Source organism: Megachile rotundata, chromosome 6 (genome assembly GCF_050947335.1).
Source record: "Megachile rotundata isolate GNS110a chromosome 6, iyMegRotu1, whole genome shotgun sequence".
Classification (NCBI taxonomy): domain Eukaryota; kingdom Metazoa; phylum Arthropoda; class Insecta; order Hymenoptera; family Megachilidae; genus Megachile; species Megachile rotundata.
In genome coordinates, this window is record NC_134988.1 from 5324653 (window position 1) to 5342752 (window position 18100).

At 31.6% G+C, this 18100-nt stretch overlaps 1 protein-coding gene across 15 annotated transcripts; it reads right to left on the bottom strand.

Moving 5' to 3' along the window:
* Positions 1–133: 133 nt before the first annotated feature.
* On the bottom strand, positions 134–18095 carry Frmd5 (FERM domain containing). Of its 15 annotated transcripts, none has more exons than XM_076532688.1 (15): positions 17963–18056; positions 16899–17324; positions 15079–15141; positions 14587–14691; positions 14342–14428; positions 13466–13508; positions 12489–12665; positions 12149–12360; positions 11914–12066; positions 11120–11134; positions 10387–10475; positions 9259–9485; positions 8912–9079; positions 7073–7681; positions 134–5742 (listed from the first exon to the last, which is right to left on the bottom strand). In XM_076532688.1, the coding sequence occupies exons 5-15, from the start codon at positions 14372–14374 to the stop codon at positions 5276–5278; spliced, it is 2193 nt and encodes a 730-aa protein (XP_076388803.1). In that variant the 5' UTR covers positions 14375–14428; positions 14587–14691; positions 15079–15141; positions 16899–17324; positions 17963–18056; the 3' UTR covers positions 134–5275. The 15 variants fall into 15 exon arrangements, with proteins under 15 accessions (XP_076388803.1, XP_076388804.1, XP_076388808.1 ...); XM_076532689.1 differs by lacking the exon at positions 15079–15141 and adding an exon at positions 15162–15231; XM_076532693.1 differs by having other exon boundaries at positions 14369–14428; positions 15079–15231.
* Between the last annotated feature and the right edge of the window lie 5 nt (positions 18096–18100).

The window sequence follows — 18100 nt, forward strand, 5'->3', positions numbered from 1 at the left end:
ACAATATTCGATGAATCATTAAAGTTACAGTACAACCTTTTATCAGTTGTCTACTTAATAACTTTACAATCTATTTACGTATAACACGAATGTACAAAATGTTCTAACAAATTATGATTGCATATAAAAAATGTATGGAATGGGAAATTCAGACATTTATTATTTATACATTTTTCGTGTGTTTCCATAGCATCGACGTGAAATACAATTTTTGTCAATGTCGTTTCATCGTTGTTCCGCCTTCAACATACCCATCCATCTGAACATCATTCATCACCATTGATTGTATCAATTTCTTTGTACAGCATAGAAGATTGAATTACCATTTAATTTGTCGTTATTTGAAAGTGTTTAAAAATTCGGTAAGAATACAAAACGATCGTAGAAACGCCAAGCAGGTCATTTAAACTCGTCATGCATATTAAAGAGGTTCAGCTTGCTTGCCCTGAAAGCCAATCTTAACTGGTTCTTGAATTTAATCACCTCTGAATACATAGAAATATAACAAGAGAGTGTAAGTGAATGTGATACAGAAATAGGAAGAGAATGCAGCATAAAGGCTCCAAGTACACTTGTTTAATCACCCACACGCACTCGCTCTTTAAATTTCGCGCGATAATTTTGAAAACCTCTATAATAGGAATAAAAAATTGTACATGATTACCACGCGCGTTGGAAGTGAAATTTTTGTACTTATTATGGGTAGAAATTTGGAAATTTGTAAATTGAGGGAATCTGAACATTTGAGAATTTTATTTCGGCATTCTCTTTCTATTGCTGCATCACTTCTGTAGTTCGTTCACACATCCTATTGTTATATTCTTATGTCTGTATTACGAGACAGTTCCAAAAGTTTTTGCTTGTTTTTTTTTACCACCTAGAAATGTCGTATCGAATGGTCTCGACACCCCTTAATTTTTAACCTAAAGTTATGGTATATAATCGCAATTGACATTCGTTTATTTATGTAAATCGAGTTTCTAGTCGGTTCAGCGATACGCGAGGATACCATTCTAATCTCTTAGAACCGTTCCTGCATTCGAACAGATATACGCTCCTTAAGAAACAAATTCGCGTTTTAATCATTACGATATCCACCTTCATAGACAAGTAAAACGCTCTTGCTTCAAAAGGGCATCACACAACACACACGCGTACGCATACATACATAATATGAGGGCACACGCACGTATCAAACATACACACACATGGTTTGATGTATTACAGTTATTCATTATGTGCACATGATTATCTGTCTGTTTGATGTACATATGTGTGACGTGTGTGTTTCTGTGTGTGTATTTTCAATTAGTTCTAAATTCGTTTTTAGGGCAGATATATAAAGCCTAGTTCACACCTGTACATTAATATTTACCCGCACACAAAAACAACACAATACTCTACACATCTGTTAGAGAACATTTATTTAAATAATTTTGAAAGAATGAACAGTTTTTCTACAAACCTGTAAAGCATTTATATAAAATAAATTAAGATGAATTACAAGCATTGCAGCTATGTTAACAGGATTTAAATAATGATAGCAATTTATCTAATAATTCATTTTAATTTACCTCATATAAATTACTTCACAAGCATTCATAAGTACTGATAATAATTTATATAAAATAAATTGCCATCGGTAGTTAGACTCTGAATAAAGTAAACATAGTATATTTGCGGGCAAAATTATGCATGTGTGCACTAGGCTTGACGAATTTACAGAGACGATACAAACTTGTGCCGAAAACTTAGCGAAATATGGCGTTTGAAAAGAGTTTTAGAATAGCATAGGCACTTTCAGAAAAATGGGCGAGAAATGGAAACGCAAGAACAACCAACATTGGCGTTGTTAATATTAATTTTTGAATTGACCCTTTCTCGCTTTTTATTGCAAAGTGTAAGAAATTTGATTAGTTACAATTATAAATAATCGCATAATTCTTACACTTTAATTTGTTTCCAACGAAGAGTTAATTTTGAGACGTATGTATTTCATGTTCTGAGGTCGAAGGTTATTTCAAGGTCACAGTATGATATTATAATTGTTACATTTTTAAATACGAAAATGACTTCAAATTTTTCTAAATTGAAAAAAGTGCATCTCCTATGATTGTTTTTTGCAACACAATTTTCTACTTTATTATGCGTTAAAATTGCCTACGATGTACGCTCAACTATCAAATAATTGCTTTTCGTTGATTTATTAAGATTTCTAATGATAATAGCGATAATGATGGTCATAGTAACAATAAGAATAATAATAGTATTGATAATAATATCATTATCGATTGATCGGCCTATTTATATGTAAAATATATTTTACACGTTTGGTTTTTTGAATTCTTTGTATTTTCAGTGGTAAAATACTTATTTCTTTCATTTTTGTGTATCATGAATCTATACCCACATGTTTTGTTTAAAAACAAATTTGTCAAGAGAATATTCTTTTGTTCTTGCAGCAATGTTATAGGCCATGCAACACTTTTTGTTGTTATTAATTACATTCAGAGTAATATCTATCATGTAATTAAACAGATCACTTAATTTTTCAATGGTTTTTGACATTTGTTAACTGTATTATCCAAAAAACGACATATCTTACATGAAACGCGTATACAAATTTAATTTAAAAGCAACTGCAGAGAACCATTAATTTTTAAACAAATACTGTATTGATTAAAGAAATTTCAATCTTCTAAATTTGATAAAAAATTATAAAATTTAATAGAAAAGATATAATTGAGGATAAGCGTAAAAAGGGAAGCCTCGTACTACTTGCCTTCAATTATGGAAGAATTCTTCCTGGGTCTTTTATAACTGAAGGTAAATGGTTCCTCCTTTTATACTTATCAGTAATAAAAAAAAACCTACGCTGTACTCTAATGTATTATAGATATTAATAAATGGTGAATTATCAACAATAATATGCTAACAATAACCAAAAGTTATACTTTTATGCAAAAAGCTCCATCACATTGATGGATGTCCTTACATATTCAATATAAAAAACAGATTGATTTTATTTTAGGCATACTTAAATCTATAACAGATTACTCTGTTCGATAATCTTTCTAAAATTTAACTGTATAATTTGTGGAAGCGACCCAATGGTTTTCAGATCAATCTTACAAGATGCATCCATCTTTATGGCTATATACAGGAAGAGTCACTTAACATTAAAACTTAAAATAAACAATGTATTTCCTTTTGGCGGTGTATAAATACTTATAAACAAAACAAAATTTTAGATTTTAATTATCCTGTTTTCTTGTATATTAACCTAAATTTGTACAATACAAATAAATTGATTTATGTACACATTCTAAGCGATGGACATAATTTTGCACTAAAAAATCATTTAACGATATTCGTTCGCTGCATTTATCTTTCTATTCTAACGATAGAAGTACATTATTTTATTTAAAATAAAAATATTAATAATTTTGAACTCTCCTTAAGTAGAGTTTGAGAAAAACTATTTTTTATTACTTCAAATGAACCAATATTGCTTTTCTTGAATATTTTCAGACTTCACTAAAAAAAACTTTTATATTTTAATGTTAGGCGAATCATCCTTATAGAAATGAAACGAAAAATGATAATAGATCTGATATTGTAATGAGTATTGGTTTGTGGTATGTGTTTGTCGCATGCCAAACACAAAATGTCAGGAAGTATATTGTTTTTCTCTTAATTCGTACTTCATAGAAAATATTCATCACAGTAATGTTAGAATAAAAATATAACAAATTGATCTATAGACGTTGATTAAATATCACTTGTCAGATACAATTGTACCTAAGATATATTGAAGTATTGCCAGAAATATTTGTTACTTAGTATTGCCAGAAAATAAATGACTTATAAACCATGGATTATTAAAAATTGCACATGCTGAATTTGATATACGCGTTCAAACTAATCACTGTATTTTCTAATATTTTACAAACGTGTAATTAAATAAAGTGTTCAACTTAATAAGTGATATGTTTAATAAAATAAAAGATTCCCTGGATAAGCATGGATGTTGATTAAATTGATTTTATGAATACATGGTGAATAAAGAACAGTCATTGAAGCGAATTAAATGACATCTTAAGCGTTTATTCAACAATTTCAAGCTTCTTAAAAAATATGAAACTTTTATACAATAGAAAATACAGTGATCCCGATGACAAGACGGCTTAATAATTAAAAACTTGGAGTTCAAATAATACATTTTATGTTGAATGGAATGTGAAGGTGTCTTGTGCAATAAGCTAGCTAATATTTCTTCTCATGTTCTATTACTTAATTCAAAATGTACTTGTAAATGACCTACTTTATGTAATCTTCCTGATTTGCAACATTTGCTATCTAACATTTAAAAACTGACTTTCATTCCAGGTTATTAAACAAACTCGATTGAGATACTACAATTTACAAAATTGCACGCAACCTACAAATGCTGTAACATAAATGACTTGATTATTTGATAGCAAATGTATCAAATATTTTACACTTTATATGACTGAACACTTTATCAGGTTAGAAAACCTTCATTTGAATTATTAGACTCATTAAAATCTTAAAAAATACTCAATACTGAAAATAATCCTGCATTAAACAGTACCAATAAACAAGTATTTTCTATTTTAAAATGGCCACAGAATTAAAGTCTCAGGAAATTAAAAATTACTCCGAGTTTGATTTATAATAGATATAAAAGTGGTCTATCTCCCTCCACTTAAATCTTAAAGTTTCTTAATTTACAACAACCAAAATTGGTGAATTAAAAATTACAGAGTTTAAACAATTTTCTACCTGCTAGAGTGTTCTGTCTATAACCTCTTCAGGGACACTGACACATGCATAAGTACAAATTCTTTGTGTTTGGCAAAGTTGTAAATATTACTATAAATACAGACATATTTATGACAGATAATGACAACCTTTTTTTATGACTAACCCTCACAGTAGTAACATGATGGGTATAAAGTAACCCCTTTGATACTCTGAAGGTTAATAAATTCATCCCTGAAAAGATTAAATAACTCAAAATAAAGAATGAATTAATCAAAGGTACTTTCTTTGTTATAAGTACTCCTATGTACTTTTCCAGTATAAACGCAAGGAAAAACAAATTCTCCGATAAATTTATAGAAGAAATAAGAACGCGGCATTAGAAACTCGCTCGTTTCTTGATTTCGGCAAGAGCATCTTCTCGACTTGGCACTGAAGGGAGCTAATTAGCGACAAAGGACGACCTTAGCTCGGTCATCATCAGGTCGCATCAAAATAGGCCGAGCTTTGTCCTCAGAAACTCCTTGATGGGGACATAATATTGGTTCTTTAAGGCCACCATTTCTGGCGTCTTGCGCAGGCTATTGAAAAGCGTCGTGTCTGTTTCGAACACCAGGACGATCACAATGAACAGAACCGTGATCGTAAGCATAAAAGCTGGAATGAAAAGCCTCGCTACTCGAAAACTTTTGTACTTCAATCTGCTATCATAACGTTGACTAGGTGATTGCCGTTGATGTTGATGTTGTTGAGGCTGTTGTTGTTGATGCCGCTGTTGCTGCTGCTGTTGTTGTTGAAGACACAGTTTCGAATTTTGAAGTTTCTGCATTTTTGGTACTGGCGTTACCGAACGACTGTGAGGTTTGCCGGATGTGTCCAGTAGTTGACTTTCGGACGAAGAATGATCAAAAGAATCCCTAAAGTAGTAATCGTTTGTATCGCCCTCGTGTTGACCGACTGAAACAAATATTTTTCAACGCTTTAAATTACACTTGTCTACGTTATGAACTTGATGGAAAAATGAATCTACTATGTAGAATTAGATATTAGAATGAAGGAAAATTAGTTTTTTATTTTATTTTCATTTTAAGTACTGACATATCCATGCAGTTGTTTTGTGTTTTTAACATTGTCACCCTAAAAGCATATACCAATTTCTGATTGCTTGTATCTCAAAAGCAAAGTAACAAATTAATTTTTTCCTTCGTCCTGACATTGAATTCTAATCTTTAATTAGTATACCACAATAAGCCTTTCTCTGTTTTAAATGCAATTGCAGTTTATTAATGATAATCGAAATTTAATATTAAACTTGCATTTATTTTTTGCATTTAAAACAAAACTGAAGACGATATACATATTTTAGTAAAATTGCAAAACCTAAATATTGTGCAATATGTAATGTTTGACAATATGCAATTTTCGTTGCTAATTTTATACATCAAGTTCATCAAATTAATCTATAAAAATTATTCTGTATATATATGTACATTAGAGCATTTTGATTATTGAATATTTAATAATTCTTTAGGGAATGTTGCATAACAAAGTTTAGATCAATATTTCCAATGTATTATTTAATAATGCAAAGCTTACCCACCTCTAGAAGAAAATCTCTGACTAACTCTATGCGTGCAATATTAAACCTTTGTTTGACAAAGAAAAACTATCTTTCTTATTTCGAATATGCACAGGCTCATGCTGATTCAATGCAAAAGAAGAAAACAGTATGCAAAAAATTCGATTGGAATATAATAATACCACTCGCAGTAACTATTAACATACTCATATAAATAATATTGTGTACATAAATGGTTAAATAGTAAAGATGTCATGTTAGCGTTAGAGTTAGAGCAGGTCTGCTCAACTGGTGCTGCCAGGGTAATGGGTACATACTACAATATTGTGTACAGTTTTGGGCAGTTATGACCAAAGTTTATCGAGACTTCTCCACATTCTTACTTCCATATAAGTTGTAATTTAGGTACGATGAAATATTTCAAATACTAACATATTAGTATAGTAAGAAAAAATCCTGAACAAATTTGGTCATTTCTGACATGTAAGCGAGGAATGAACATAAATACGGGGAAACCCTGTACATCTTTGGGCAATAATAAAAGTCATAGTGAATTCTCTCACAATCAGTGGAGTTTCCACCACCAGGTGATCGTAGATCTAAGAGGTATGGCAGTGATCAAAGAGCATGAAGTTGAGCAGGCCTGACTAAGATAGAGGATAGAGTAATTTGGATAATGCCTTGGTGAATGTAAGGAGAACCCATTACCTAATTTACCTGTTATTTCCTGAGATTTCGTGGTTCTGACTCCATTTCTAATGTCTCCTCGATCATTTCTCAGCATGGAAACGCAACCATTTGCCGTTCTGGTCATCGCAGTCGTGCTGTGCCACGATACCTCATGCTCCCGACGAGCGAGTATGCTTACCTGCTCGTTAGACCTGTGCAATATCATCTTACCGTTGCTAAAGTCGGAAGGACTTTCTATTACCGTCGTGACGAACGTTCCTGGATCGGTTGCCGGGAATATATACGTCTCATTCGCGGTTTCTTTACCAGCTTTCAACGAGTTTGCCGACACTTTTGAGCTCTTTATAATCAATGCGGTCGATCTGACCACCTTGGGGCTCTTTTCAAGAGCATTTATTCGCTGTCTGACGATGTTATCGATGTTACGGCCAACTAACTCCTCCGAGCTTATCACTATTTTTTGACTGTACAACGGTTGAGGTCGATTCAACGTGCTCTTTGGATATTTCAATCTAACTTTCGCACGATTTGTGATGGTGTTCGAGGTGGTGGTGGTGGTAGTAGTGGTAATGGTGGTGGTTGTGGTGTTGTGGGTGGCACTCGCATGCGTATCGTTTTCGTCTACAGCTAAACGAACAGAAAGAAAAGGAAAAAGACAAATCAACAGTCTAATAAGCCAAAAAAGCGGAGATTCTAAATGGCTATTCTCATTTCAGTTAATTTCATTAATTTTAATAATAATTCTATATCTTATCTTTAACTTATCAATGAAATTTTTATGTAGTCATTTTCTTTAAACTTCAAATTGATATACCATAAGTGGTATCCTGCAGTATTTATTTTTATCATGAAAACATACTAGCCTTTTGCGATTACTTAATAAAATAAAAATTATAAATAAAGTGCAGCAAACAGGAATGTAAGCTTTTGCTGTTAAATTAGGACGGCATAACTTCAATACAATAATAAAGTTATGTTCGTGAAGCAAAATATTTTATGTACAAGACTATACTGTTAAGTATTTTTACATGTCTTTGAATGTTTTTCTGTATGTTTTTTTATGTACATTTGATGAAGGGTATTTTACATTACAACCAGTTGCACAGACCATTAAGTATTATTTGCTTTTCCAGATGTAAGGCTCTCTTTAAATATAAAATAATAAAATAATATTTTATATAAAAATAATAGTCTTTTGAACAAAATAATAAATGTAGTTATTTTTTGCAAATGCCTACAATATATATGTGATGACATAAAAATAAAATGAATAAAATAAAAACTAAACAAAAAGTTTTTTCAGAAGTGATTACTATAAATTGTTTGAGCCTTCCATCCAGATAAAAGAACCTTCATGCAGAGTTCATAGTTTACAGGATCATTAAAACAAAAAACGTATACATGCAAGTATATAAGCCTGAAACTACAAATTAGTCATTAGATTACCATTATATTTTGAATATCGATTACTCTGTAATCTGGTAATCTACTGGCTGCAAGATACGGTAATATTTTAAATAAGAAAGTAATTTTCAAGCCTGAAACATATTAGTTATTTACACATGCGCGTAAGAAGTATATAACATAGTGTCGTAACGCATGGTTTGAAATCAATTAATTAGTAATTTTAATTCTTTTCAAAATTATCGTTAACGGGCAATGTTGAACTAATCTTTTTTAAAACTACAACTTTGATAAGAAATAAATTTCTAATTTGTGATTAACTATATTTTTATCTATAAGTTTATTAAAAATTAGTATTTTTACAAGCCATGCGTCTCGAGTCAGCATAGAAAAGTAGTAAAGTAAAAGTTCAATATATTAAAAATGACACCGATGAAACATGGTAAAACTAACCATTGTTTCTCCTAGCATGAATTTCTTGGTCCTCTGATACTGTTTCCAGAGGTGGTAAAGTATTATCTGGACAATAAGGTGAACTAAATGGAATACCGGTGCTGCTTTCTGACATTCCAGCTCCATCTAAACCTGCACTATGACAGCTACGTGGTAAACTGGAGTATCCTGTAAATCAAGTTTCAGAATGTTTTATCTTACATTCACTATAAATAGCACCTAGAATATGTTACTGGCATTCCATGTTTCTATGCATAAATTTTTTAAGCTTTATGTTAAAAGAACTATACTGTTGAATGTATAGAATGCATATACAGTGTGCAAAATTAAAAATGAAAGGTACTAACTTATTTCAACGAGATCTTGGCTAGGTGTACTTGGAGTGGCTGGTACACTGCTAGCTTTTCTTCTAAGACACGTAGTTTGACAACGTTGTATAGGTGGTTCTTCTTTTCGTAGTGGACCCGTTTCTTCCAACACTTCCTTTTCAGTTCTTCCGGTATATTTGAACTTTGTACCCCATGAGAATATAGATCCACCGCTTACAACCGGTGCGTCTGACGCTCTGGGTAATCTGATCATCAGAGAATATTAAGCGCTTATTAGTTAACTCACTTTATTATCAAATTTAAAGTTACAATTTATATCTTTATCGAATAAAAATTTGTTAGAAAATGCGATTTATGGGCATGATTACCTCAGTGCCCGCCAAAATTCGAATGTGGTGTGTGATTATGGTGTGTGATACCATTTCAAGGTCATAAAAGATTCTATGTCATTGAACTCGCCTTGACATCAGCTACTATGCTATAAACTTAAAAATATATGGTGCCATTTAAACAAACAAAAACTGTTGACGACTTTCAAATCAATTTGAAGAGCACTACTTAAATTTGTGTAATTATTCATGCATCATCAACTTGGAAAGAAATTCAAGACTTGAAAGATCTTGAAAATTTAATTTCAAATTCTTATGCCTTAAAATGTTACTTCAGAAATATGTAATGTTATACAATTAAGTTTGAAAATGTGATAAGACTTGTAGGATTGAATAAAAAGAATTAAGAATTACACAAATTTAAGTAATTAATTGACTAACTGATATTAAACCTCTAAACAAGCATGTTGATCTATGAAACTAAATTTGGAAATGTGAAGGATTAATAAAGCTTGACTGAAATCTCGTTATAAATTCTTCGATACCAATTATCCAATTACAACTTCTATTAATAGCATGTTTTCTCTATATCTTAATAATAGACAAAATTACTGCTTCTTAGTTTCAAATTAAAGGTTCCTTGAATAAATTTATGATATATTTAACTTAAGCAAAATGAAGGTGCAATTATTTATGGTAGTGCATCAACCCTTTCAGTATTGACCAGATTCAACTCCTGATTTATGTTGAAAGTGTGATGAAAATATTTGGATCTGAAAGGGTTAAAAGCATTTCAGCTTAATAATAGCATACATACGTGAAAAATAACATTTGCTCGATGGCGCATCTCCATACGTGGCGACAGTTCGATCCCGTGGGACACTTAAACCCAACAGTGTGCTTTTTCTGAAAATTGCGGGGAAAACATTGCACTGAAACCTCTACTCTATGTACGTATTTATCGACAGCTACTTCGGGTGGTTATAGAGCATTTAATCAATTCCTTTACAGAACAATTTTGTAAGCACATCTTCTATTACGAAGATGGATTCAATTATTTATCATTTAAAGGCCCTTATAATCGACTATGAATTAATTATTGAATGCAAATGACATTGGCCTTTGTGTAATAGTATACATAATTTATTTTAATTATATAATGTGAAATTAAGGGCACAAGGATAGACTAAAAAATAACTCTTCTGTCACTTTAAAATTAGTTAACATGGGAATAACTGGAGAATAAAATACACCTTCCTCTATATATTCCAATTAATTTTTTTTATTTAAAATGATTATTTTTTAATATATCCTTGAACATGTATGATTACCAATTTAAGAGACTTCAAACGGCACCGTCGTCTCATTGAAACTGCTGATCAAAACCAATTATACTTTGCACAGTAATTTTGTCCATTTGCACAACAATAATTAAATTAATGATTAAGGATAATTCTATTTTGGTACACAACAAAACACTCGATTTAACCGTGTAATTTAAAGCTAAGAAACATATGAACAACCCATGTAACTGCTACGAAACGACTCACCTTCGTTCTCACGTCCTGAATTAGGCCCAGCAGTGGAAAATAATAAGATTAGTCGAACTCGTAACAATATTGAACGTACAATATATGTTTACAATACATATATGCTTTATACACAAAGCTTCAACCTGAAAATGTTTTATACAATGCTGGACAGCATATGCTTACTTACAATAAATATTTGACAATATTATAATTATATACATAAAGGAGGGTAATACTAGTATACTAGTGTAGACATTACCGTATTAAATATTAAAAAAAAAAAAAAAAATGAAATTAAGCAGAATTGAAAACACGAATTTATCAAAGCGTTATTTATAAAAAATATAATATAAAATAATATACAACCTACTTTACTAATACAACATCTCTAAAATATCTGTTTCATGAATTGTTTTCATACATTTTACATCTACTGTTTAAACTAAATTTAATTCGGAGAGATCAATAGCTATGTTTGTTTGTTCTGTAAGTATGTAGTTATGAAAATGTGATTGTGCTTTAGACGATTGGAAGACTCATGGAGTTAGTAATCCTATAAGCTACGTGCAGTCACTGGGTCAAGGCTGATATATCGACCACGTCCAAGAAATGATTCGACCAATTATTATCATTATACTTACGGTATCTATGAAAAGAAAGTAAATAAAAATAGTTTCATCGCATTTTCTATGATTTTTAAAGTAGAATATTCATAACACGATAAGATTTTCACATTTCTAACGACGTATAATGGTTTTGGTTAGAAATATAAATTAAGAAAATAATTAAAGCAGAATGCAGAATTTTTTTACCTCGCTTATCGTTAAATGTACAATAAACATTTTTCCTTCGTAGTTGATTTTCTGCACATCCGGCCAGCGGAAATGATGTGTTTTTCGGGATCCTTGAAACGTTAAAATCCCACAATGGTTTATGCCAAGATATAGTTGTGCACCTTTCTGGTCCTGAAAATATACCAAAACATACTTCTTTAAATATCTATATGGGAAAGGTAAGAATAATAATAGAAAAGATCATTATTTCTACCTTAACTGGATGTGGATCAACAGCATATGTATCCAATTGTGAAGCTAATCTAAGAAAATGAGTTTCTGCTTGTTCTGATGTGAACCCCTTTAATTGCGTTTGATGCAGTTCCATAGCCTTTTCTTCAATAGCCTCTGTTTGCTTAAGTAATAATTTGTGCTCGGAAATATAGTTCCCTTCATGAATTTCAGGATCATAGTCCCCTAATTCACCTAAAATAAAAAATTGTTAAGTTATTAATAGTTTAATTTATTAGGAATGTAGTAAAGAAAGAAAAAATATATATGGAATATATGGAAAAATATTATTAATAATATTAATTTTAATAAAATTAACTCACTTTGCACGATGCACGCTGCCAGCAGCGCAGCTTCACCCGGACTGCAATAAAGTCGTCCATGAAGGAGGTCCCTTTTCAGCTGCTGGTAAATTTGATACCTAGTTATTTCTTCCTTTAGCCTCAGAGGATCCGGTGGATAGAATTTCACGCGAAAGCTAAACAGAATCGGGTCCATGTCTGGAACACAGTTATGGTGAGGAGGAACGCATGTACATGTATGTTTTTACTTACTGTGAGAAATAACACTGATCCAATAAAACCATTTTTTCAACATTATATAATTATGCAATAAATTCACTTTAAAAGACTATTAAACATTTTAATTTAAACTTAAGTAATAATACTCAGTAATAATATTTTATTATTAATTGTTTCATGATTTTGTCAATATTTTTACTGAGTCATGGTATATTACAATTAACAAACTGAAATTAATTAAATTAAGACATTAATTGTTTTCTGTGTAACAGCTATTAATATGCATATGAATAATATATTTTGTTGAAAAATGATATTATTGGTTCAGTTTGTTCCTCACTGTACATGCGCGACAGGAATGCAAAAATAATTTATTATAATTAATATTTGAAGCTTCGTGTTATTTATATGCATTGAATTCGTAAAAGCTGTATCCGACGAAATTATCATTCAAAGATGATAACGATTGTTTATATCTCCCCTATTATTATTATGTACCGCCTTCTTTTCTTCTGCTGAAATTGATATGTACTTTTTATTCAGATCTATGGAAAAATAGTACAGTGGGTCGTGAGTTTGAAAGTTTTATGTAACATCGATCCACGGCGATCGACTATAGAAAGGAAAATACATAGCAATCGAACCTTGGTCACAGCTGTTTCATTGCTATGTATCTACATACCAATCCAGTGATATGCCTTCTTGTACATTTCATTTATGTCACTACATATGTCCAATTAACTTATTGCTTATTAATCGTGATAGATATGAATACTGACCTTTAACTTGTTTAATTGCTGTTTTTGCCAAGTCTAACCAATGCTGAAATAGAATAATATGTAATTAAAATACGAGACAGAACAGCAATTCAATAATAAATGAAATGCAATTATTAAGAAAAAATACTAGAATATATGTACTTTAAATACAATCCTAATTAAATAATGGTAAACTACATGTTTGATAGGGCAAAAATAGTGGGAATTCATAGGAGAATCCTTAATATAAGAGAGATCCATATAGGGATATCCCTAATATGATGCAAAATTTCTATCATACAGAAGATCAATCATCATCCATTAAAAATCAAAATATATATGCAAGAATAATGAATTGCATGAGTAATTGCTTGTGTAATGAACACTTCCAAGTATTGTCACACCTACTTTCTCTGAATGTAATGCATCAATACTAAATATGTCCTTTAGTGCTTTTTAAGATATAGAAGTATACAGTGTATCCTTTTGGAATATTTACTATTATAATGCAAGGAGATTATAAAATTTTGTACTTAAACAAGTGTTATACTTGGCTACCTATATTCTATTTGTCTATCACAACTGCCTTAGTTTCATAGTGTGTCACGCGACGACGTCGCGCCGTATCACGTGAGATCAGGGTCATATATACCCGAAGTTACACTATAATTGTGTTAATGAGTTAAATGTAGCAACAGGAAGTGTGTATAATTACACTACTCAAGATATACTGGGTGGATTGAGAGAAACCCTGCAAATAGCAGCACATTACAAATTTCATCAATGTAAGAACAGTTCACAGCTGTGATGCCAACTAGCTATATGAAGTAATGGTGTTGGAATCCAACTGCAGATAATGATACAACCAGAAGAATATGAAGAATGGTTCAGATTCACCAGTGATGTCTTCACATCCATACACACCATCATGACCCTGGTTATGAAATACAAAATGAAGATACATCAACAGCTTATTTGGATGGTCTATTAAAGGAAAACATACAAATGCTAAAGTTTACAAAAGAAACTTTAAATCCAATTAACGAGGCAGGAAGAGAGTCAATCTAAATGCTCAATTCCATTACAAAGATGAGACAGGTAAAGTTTCTGAATAATAAATTGTGGTAAATAAATAAGCTTACCCTCTGCCTACAGTGATCCACGTAACGAAGTCCAAAATAATCCGTTTCCAAAATATTGAGTTGTTTGCATACATATTCGAGGATAAACCTTCCCTTATGTTGTGGCTGTAACAAAGAAAATACTGCAAATAATCAAAACACAAAGATTTATGTTTTATTCTGGCACAAAAATATTTATCTTAATATAAAATATTTTATTCATTTAGAAAGTATAATTGCATGCCACATTGCTACTTCCTACCAATCAGTTTATTTAGATACAGGATATATCCAAACTGTAGTCATAAACTAAATTGTGTAGAAGTTAGGCAAATGGTTGGAGGTTTCTCCCTTTGAATTGAGTGGAAGTCATTGCTACATGTGAATGTACATTTAGTACATTAATTTTAGTTAGAACAGTAACACGTTAGTAAATGTCTGCATGATACCATTGCTGCTGCTTGTTCAAAATATAGACTGTTAACTAAAGGAAAATATAGGATTTATCCTTACTTTACTTTGTAAATTCTTGCATTAACTTTGCTTCTGTTTGTATAATATTCGTGATGCATTTGCCTCGAACAAAAGATACGTACAAGTCAGAATGGACCTTGTCACTGCCTTCCATAAGGTCACCATCTATTAAAACGCAAGCATTACACTTACCTGGAACAACAATTTAATCATATACACATTATTACTATTAGATAATACCAGTATTTTCTACATTACAAAAATAAAAAAAAAATGAATCAAAAGCATAGCTGTATTTAAAAATAACAATTAAACATTCTGAATTTGTCCTTTACAATCTACTTACTCCAAATAAAAATGGCAATGTCATTGCATACATCATTAATTAGCAATGTCTTATATAAGGAACAAGATTATAGGTAGAGGAGAATGACTCTGAAGATTTATTACATTTACATGCAAATGCTGTCAAATTTGACATAAATTATAATTTAAAGTAAATGCCTCATATTTATGCAGTTCTGAATTTACGCAGAGGCAATGGAAATGATTACGTTAGGTCATATACAACTTTTATGGAACAATATGAATTTAATATATCATTTGATTTATTTTATATAATGAAAACAGAATATGAATTGTTTCTCTTTATGAATAGTTTCATCTTCCTGATTTTTTTTTATATAGGCATACACTAATCCAAATATCTAGGAATTAAATAAATAGAAATATAGGGTCAAAGGGTACAAGGGTCATGGAATACAGGAATCTAGGGATTCTGGTGTCTGGAAATATGGATATTCATGAATATTAGGATATATGAATATTGAATGTTGGACTGCAAAAATATAAATATCTAAAGATTTATGAATGTTTCCATATAATATATATTTCGCTTTTGTATGTGCAGGAAAATTTGTAATGCTTCGGATCTTTTGAAAACTAAATCCGCCAATATATGTGCACAATCCCTTGAAAATTAGGAGAAGAGAACATAATTATAATTCCAAAAGTGAATGGCACAATTGTTTGAAGACACCCTGTATATCTGATTAATTTCAGAAAGTAACTATCTTTGTCAATAAGTGCACGTGGTCGTGTTACGTGAAGAAATCTTCGACCTAGTCCTATATGTGCATGCACGCACACGCGCACGCGCGCACCCAGCACAAATGTTCACCCACACTCACGCATGAATATTAAAATAGAACATACATTTTATAGTTTCGAGTCAACGCTATTCTTACACCAAAAGTAAAACTTATCGTCATTCTTACATTTTTTAATTTACATAATGACGGAAACGTAAGATTAAAACTGCTTAGTCAACAATGTCATCGGAAAAATATTTCGATACACATAAAAATATCTTCTATACTCATTCATCACGTCAACATATACGAATTGCATTTATAAAATGACAATTAAAACCAAAACAATTTGTTATATTTAAAATGAACAGATTTTAAAATTGAATGATACGAATATCATCACAGAAACCTATAACAATTTTTTGAGAGATGATGTGAGAAGGGGGTTTCCAAAACATTTATCACAATGTCAACATATACATACATAAAATACGTTTATAAAATGACATTTAGGATATAAGGAATTTGTTACATCTGAAGTGGACAGTTTTCGAAATTGATCGAATAACATAGATATAGTCAAAGAGATGTATGAAACTTTTTCGAGCAGATCATGTTTAGGGGATTCCCAAAAACTGCTGGACCAGTGGCAAGTTTCGAGCTCAGCGATCGTTACCGGCAGCAGACGGAAAAAGAGATAGAAACGCGTGCAAAGCGTCATCGATATAGTTAGCCGCGTGTAAGATAGCGGTGTGACTAGTGTCTCACCTGAAAGTCGCAGTGGATAATTTCAGCGTCGTCCAGGAGTCGAATAGTGGCGCGATGCACCACTGTAACGTCACTCTTGCTGCCAAATTTCAACATTTCTACCCTCAAGTCGCCACCCGAATTATCCCCCTGGCCCTCATCGTCTCCTGCCCCACAGCACCACACACTGCCAGCTAATTACACTCAATCCACGTTGTCGTTGCCGGAGGTCGTGATAAGCGCCGCCGATAGGCGACTTCCTTGCAGATTTTTCAACGAATTGATACAGCACAGAACAACACGGTACAATGAACACTCGGACATCACCGTGAACGGAACACCAAACAATTCTGTCAACCGGTTCCATCTACTGGCTCACTGTTACAATGATGCCACGTTTTCGACTTAAAGTACCAAAACCTGTGTTGCCATTTAAGAACACCGCATCTACAAAGAATGATTGGTTCATTTCGTTACCGCCAAAGATTTTGAAATTGGAACACTACAAAAACTCTGAAATTCAGAAATTGTAGTAGCGCTCTAAGGAAATCCTACGAAAATGTTACGCTTACTCTAAACGAATTTTAGAAATGTCTAGGAAAAACCTATGGAGATTTCACGGGAACTCTAAGAGAATTCTAGACAATTTTTAGCATATTAAAGTATTGGAGAAATTCTAGACAGAATTCAAGAAGATTCTAAGGTGATTTAATTGATTGTGATAAGGTGATGAAATGATTCTAAGGGATGTGATGTAGGGTAGAATGTATACAATGTATCAAGACTTTGGAGTTGAATTAGGTTAGATTATATTAGATTAATGTAGGATTCGATTGAAGATAAGTTAGGTCGGTACATAGTTATATCAGAATTAGGTTCACATGGTATAAAGTTCATTCGAAATTTAGTTAGGTCGAAATAAAGTCGCCTAAGAATTATGTCAAATTGAAATTAGATTAAATTACTTTGCTCTAAAATACCTGCACGTTTTCGAATAAAAAACATTTATATGATACTACTGCAATTGTTAGTGCTATTTAAATCTTATCTCTTGACAGAGAACGAATACATATTGTATTATTTACCACAGATTAAGTGTCATAGTTGTTGCAACATGTATCTTATGTTGAAATCTCCCGCCACTTGGAAATCCAGTGTTTAAGTGGTTAAAATTTATCGATGGATAATTCATTTTTTTACAAAGTTTCACACGTAGCCTATAG

Excerpts from the sequence above, each read along its gene's own strand:
- Frmd5 (XM_012298451.2), bottom strand. The coding sequence starts at position 16,994 with ATGTTGAAATTTGGCAGCAAGAGTGACGTTACAGTGGTGCATCGCGCC. Across the intron at positions 13,509-14,586 it reads TGGATCACTGTAGGCAGAGG|CATTGGTTAGACTTGGCAAA; the intron begins GTAAGCTTATTT and ends ATTCTATTTCAG. Across the intron at positions 12,666-13,465 it reads AGCAATTAAACAAGTTAAAG|ACATGGACCCGATTCTGTTT; the intron begins GTCAGTATTCAT and ends ACTGTGTTCCAG.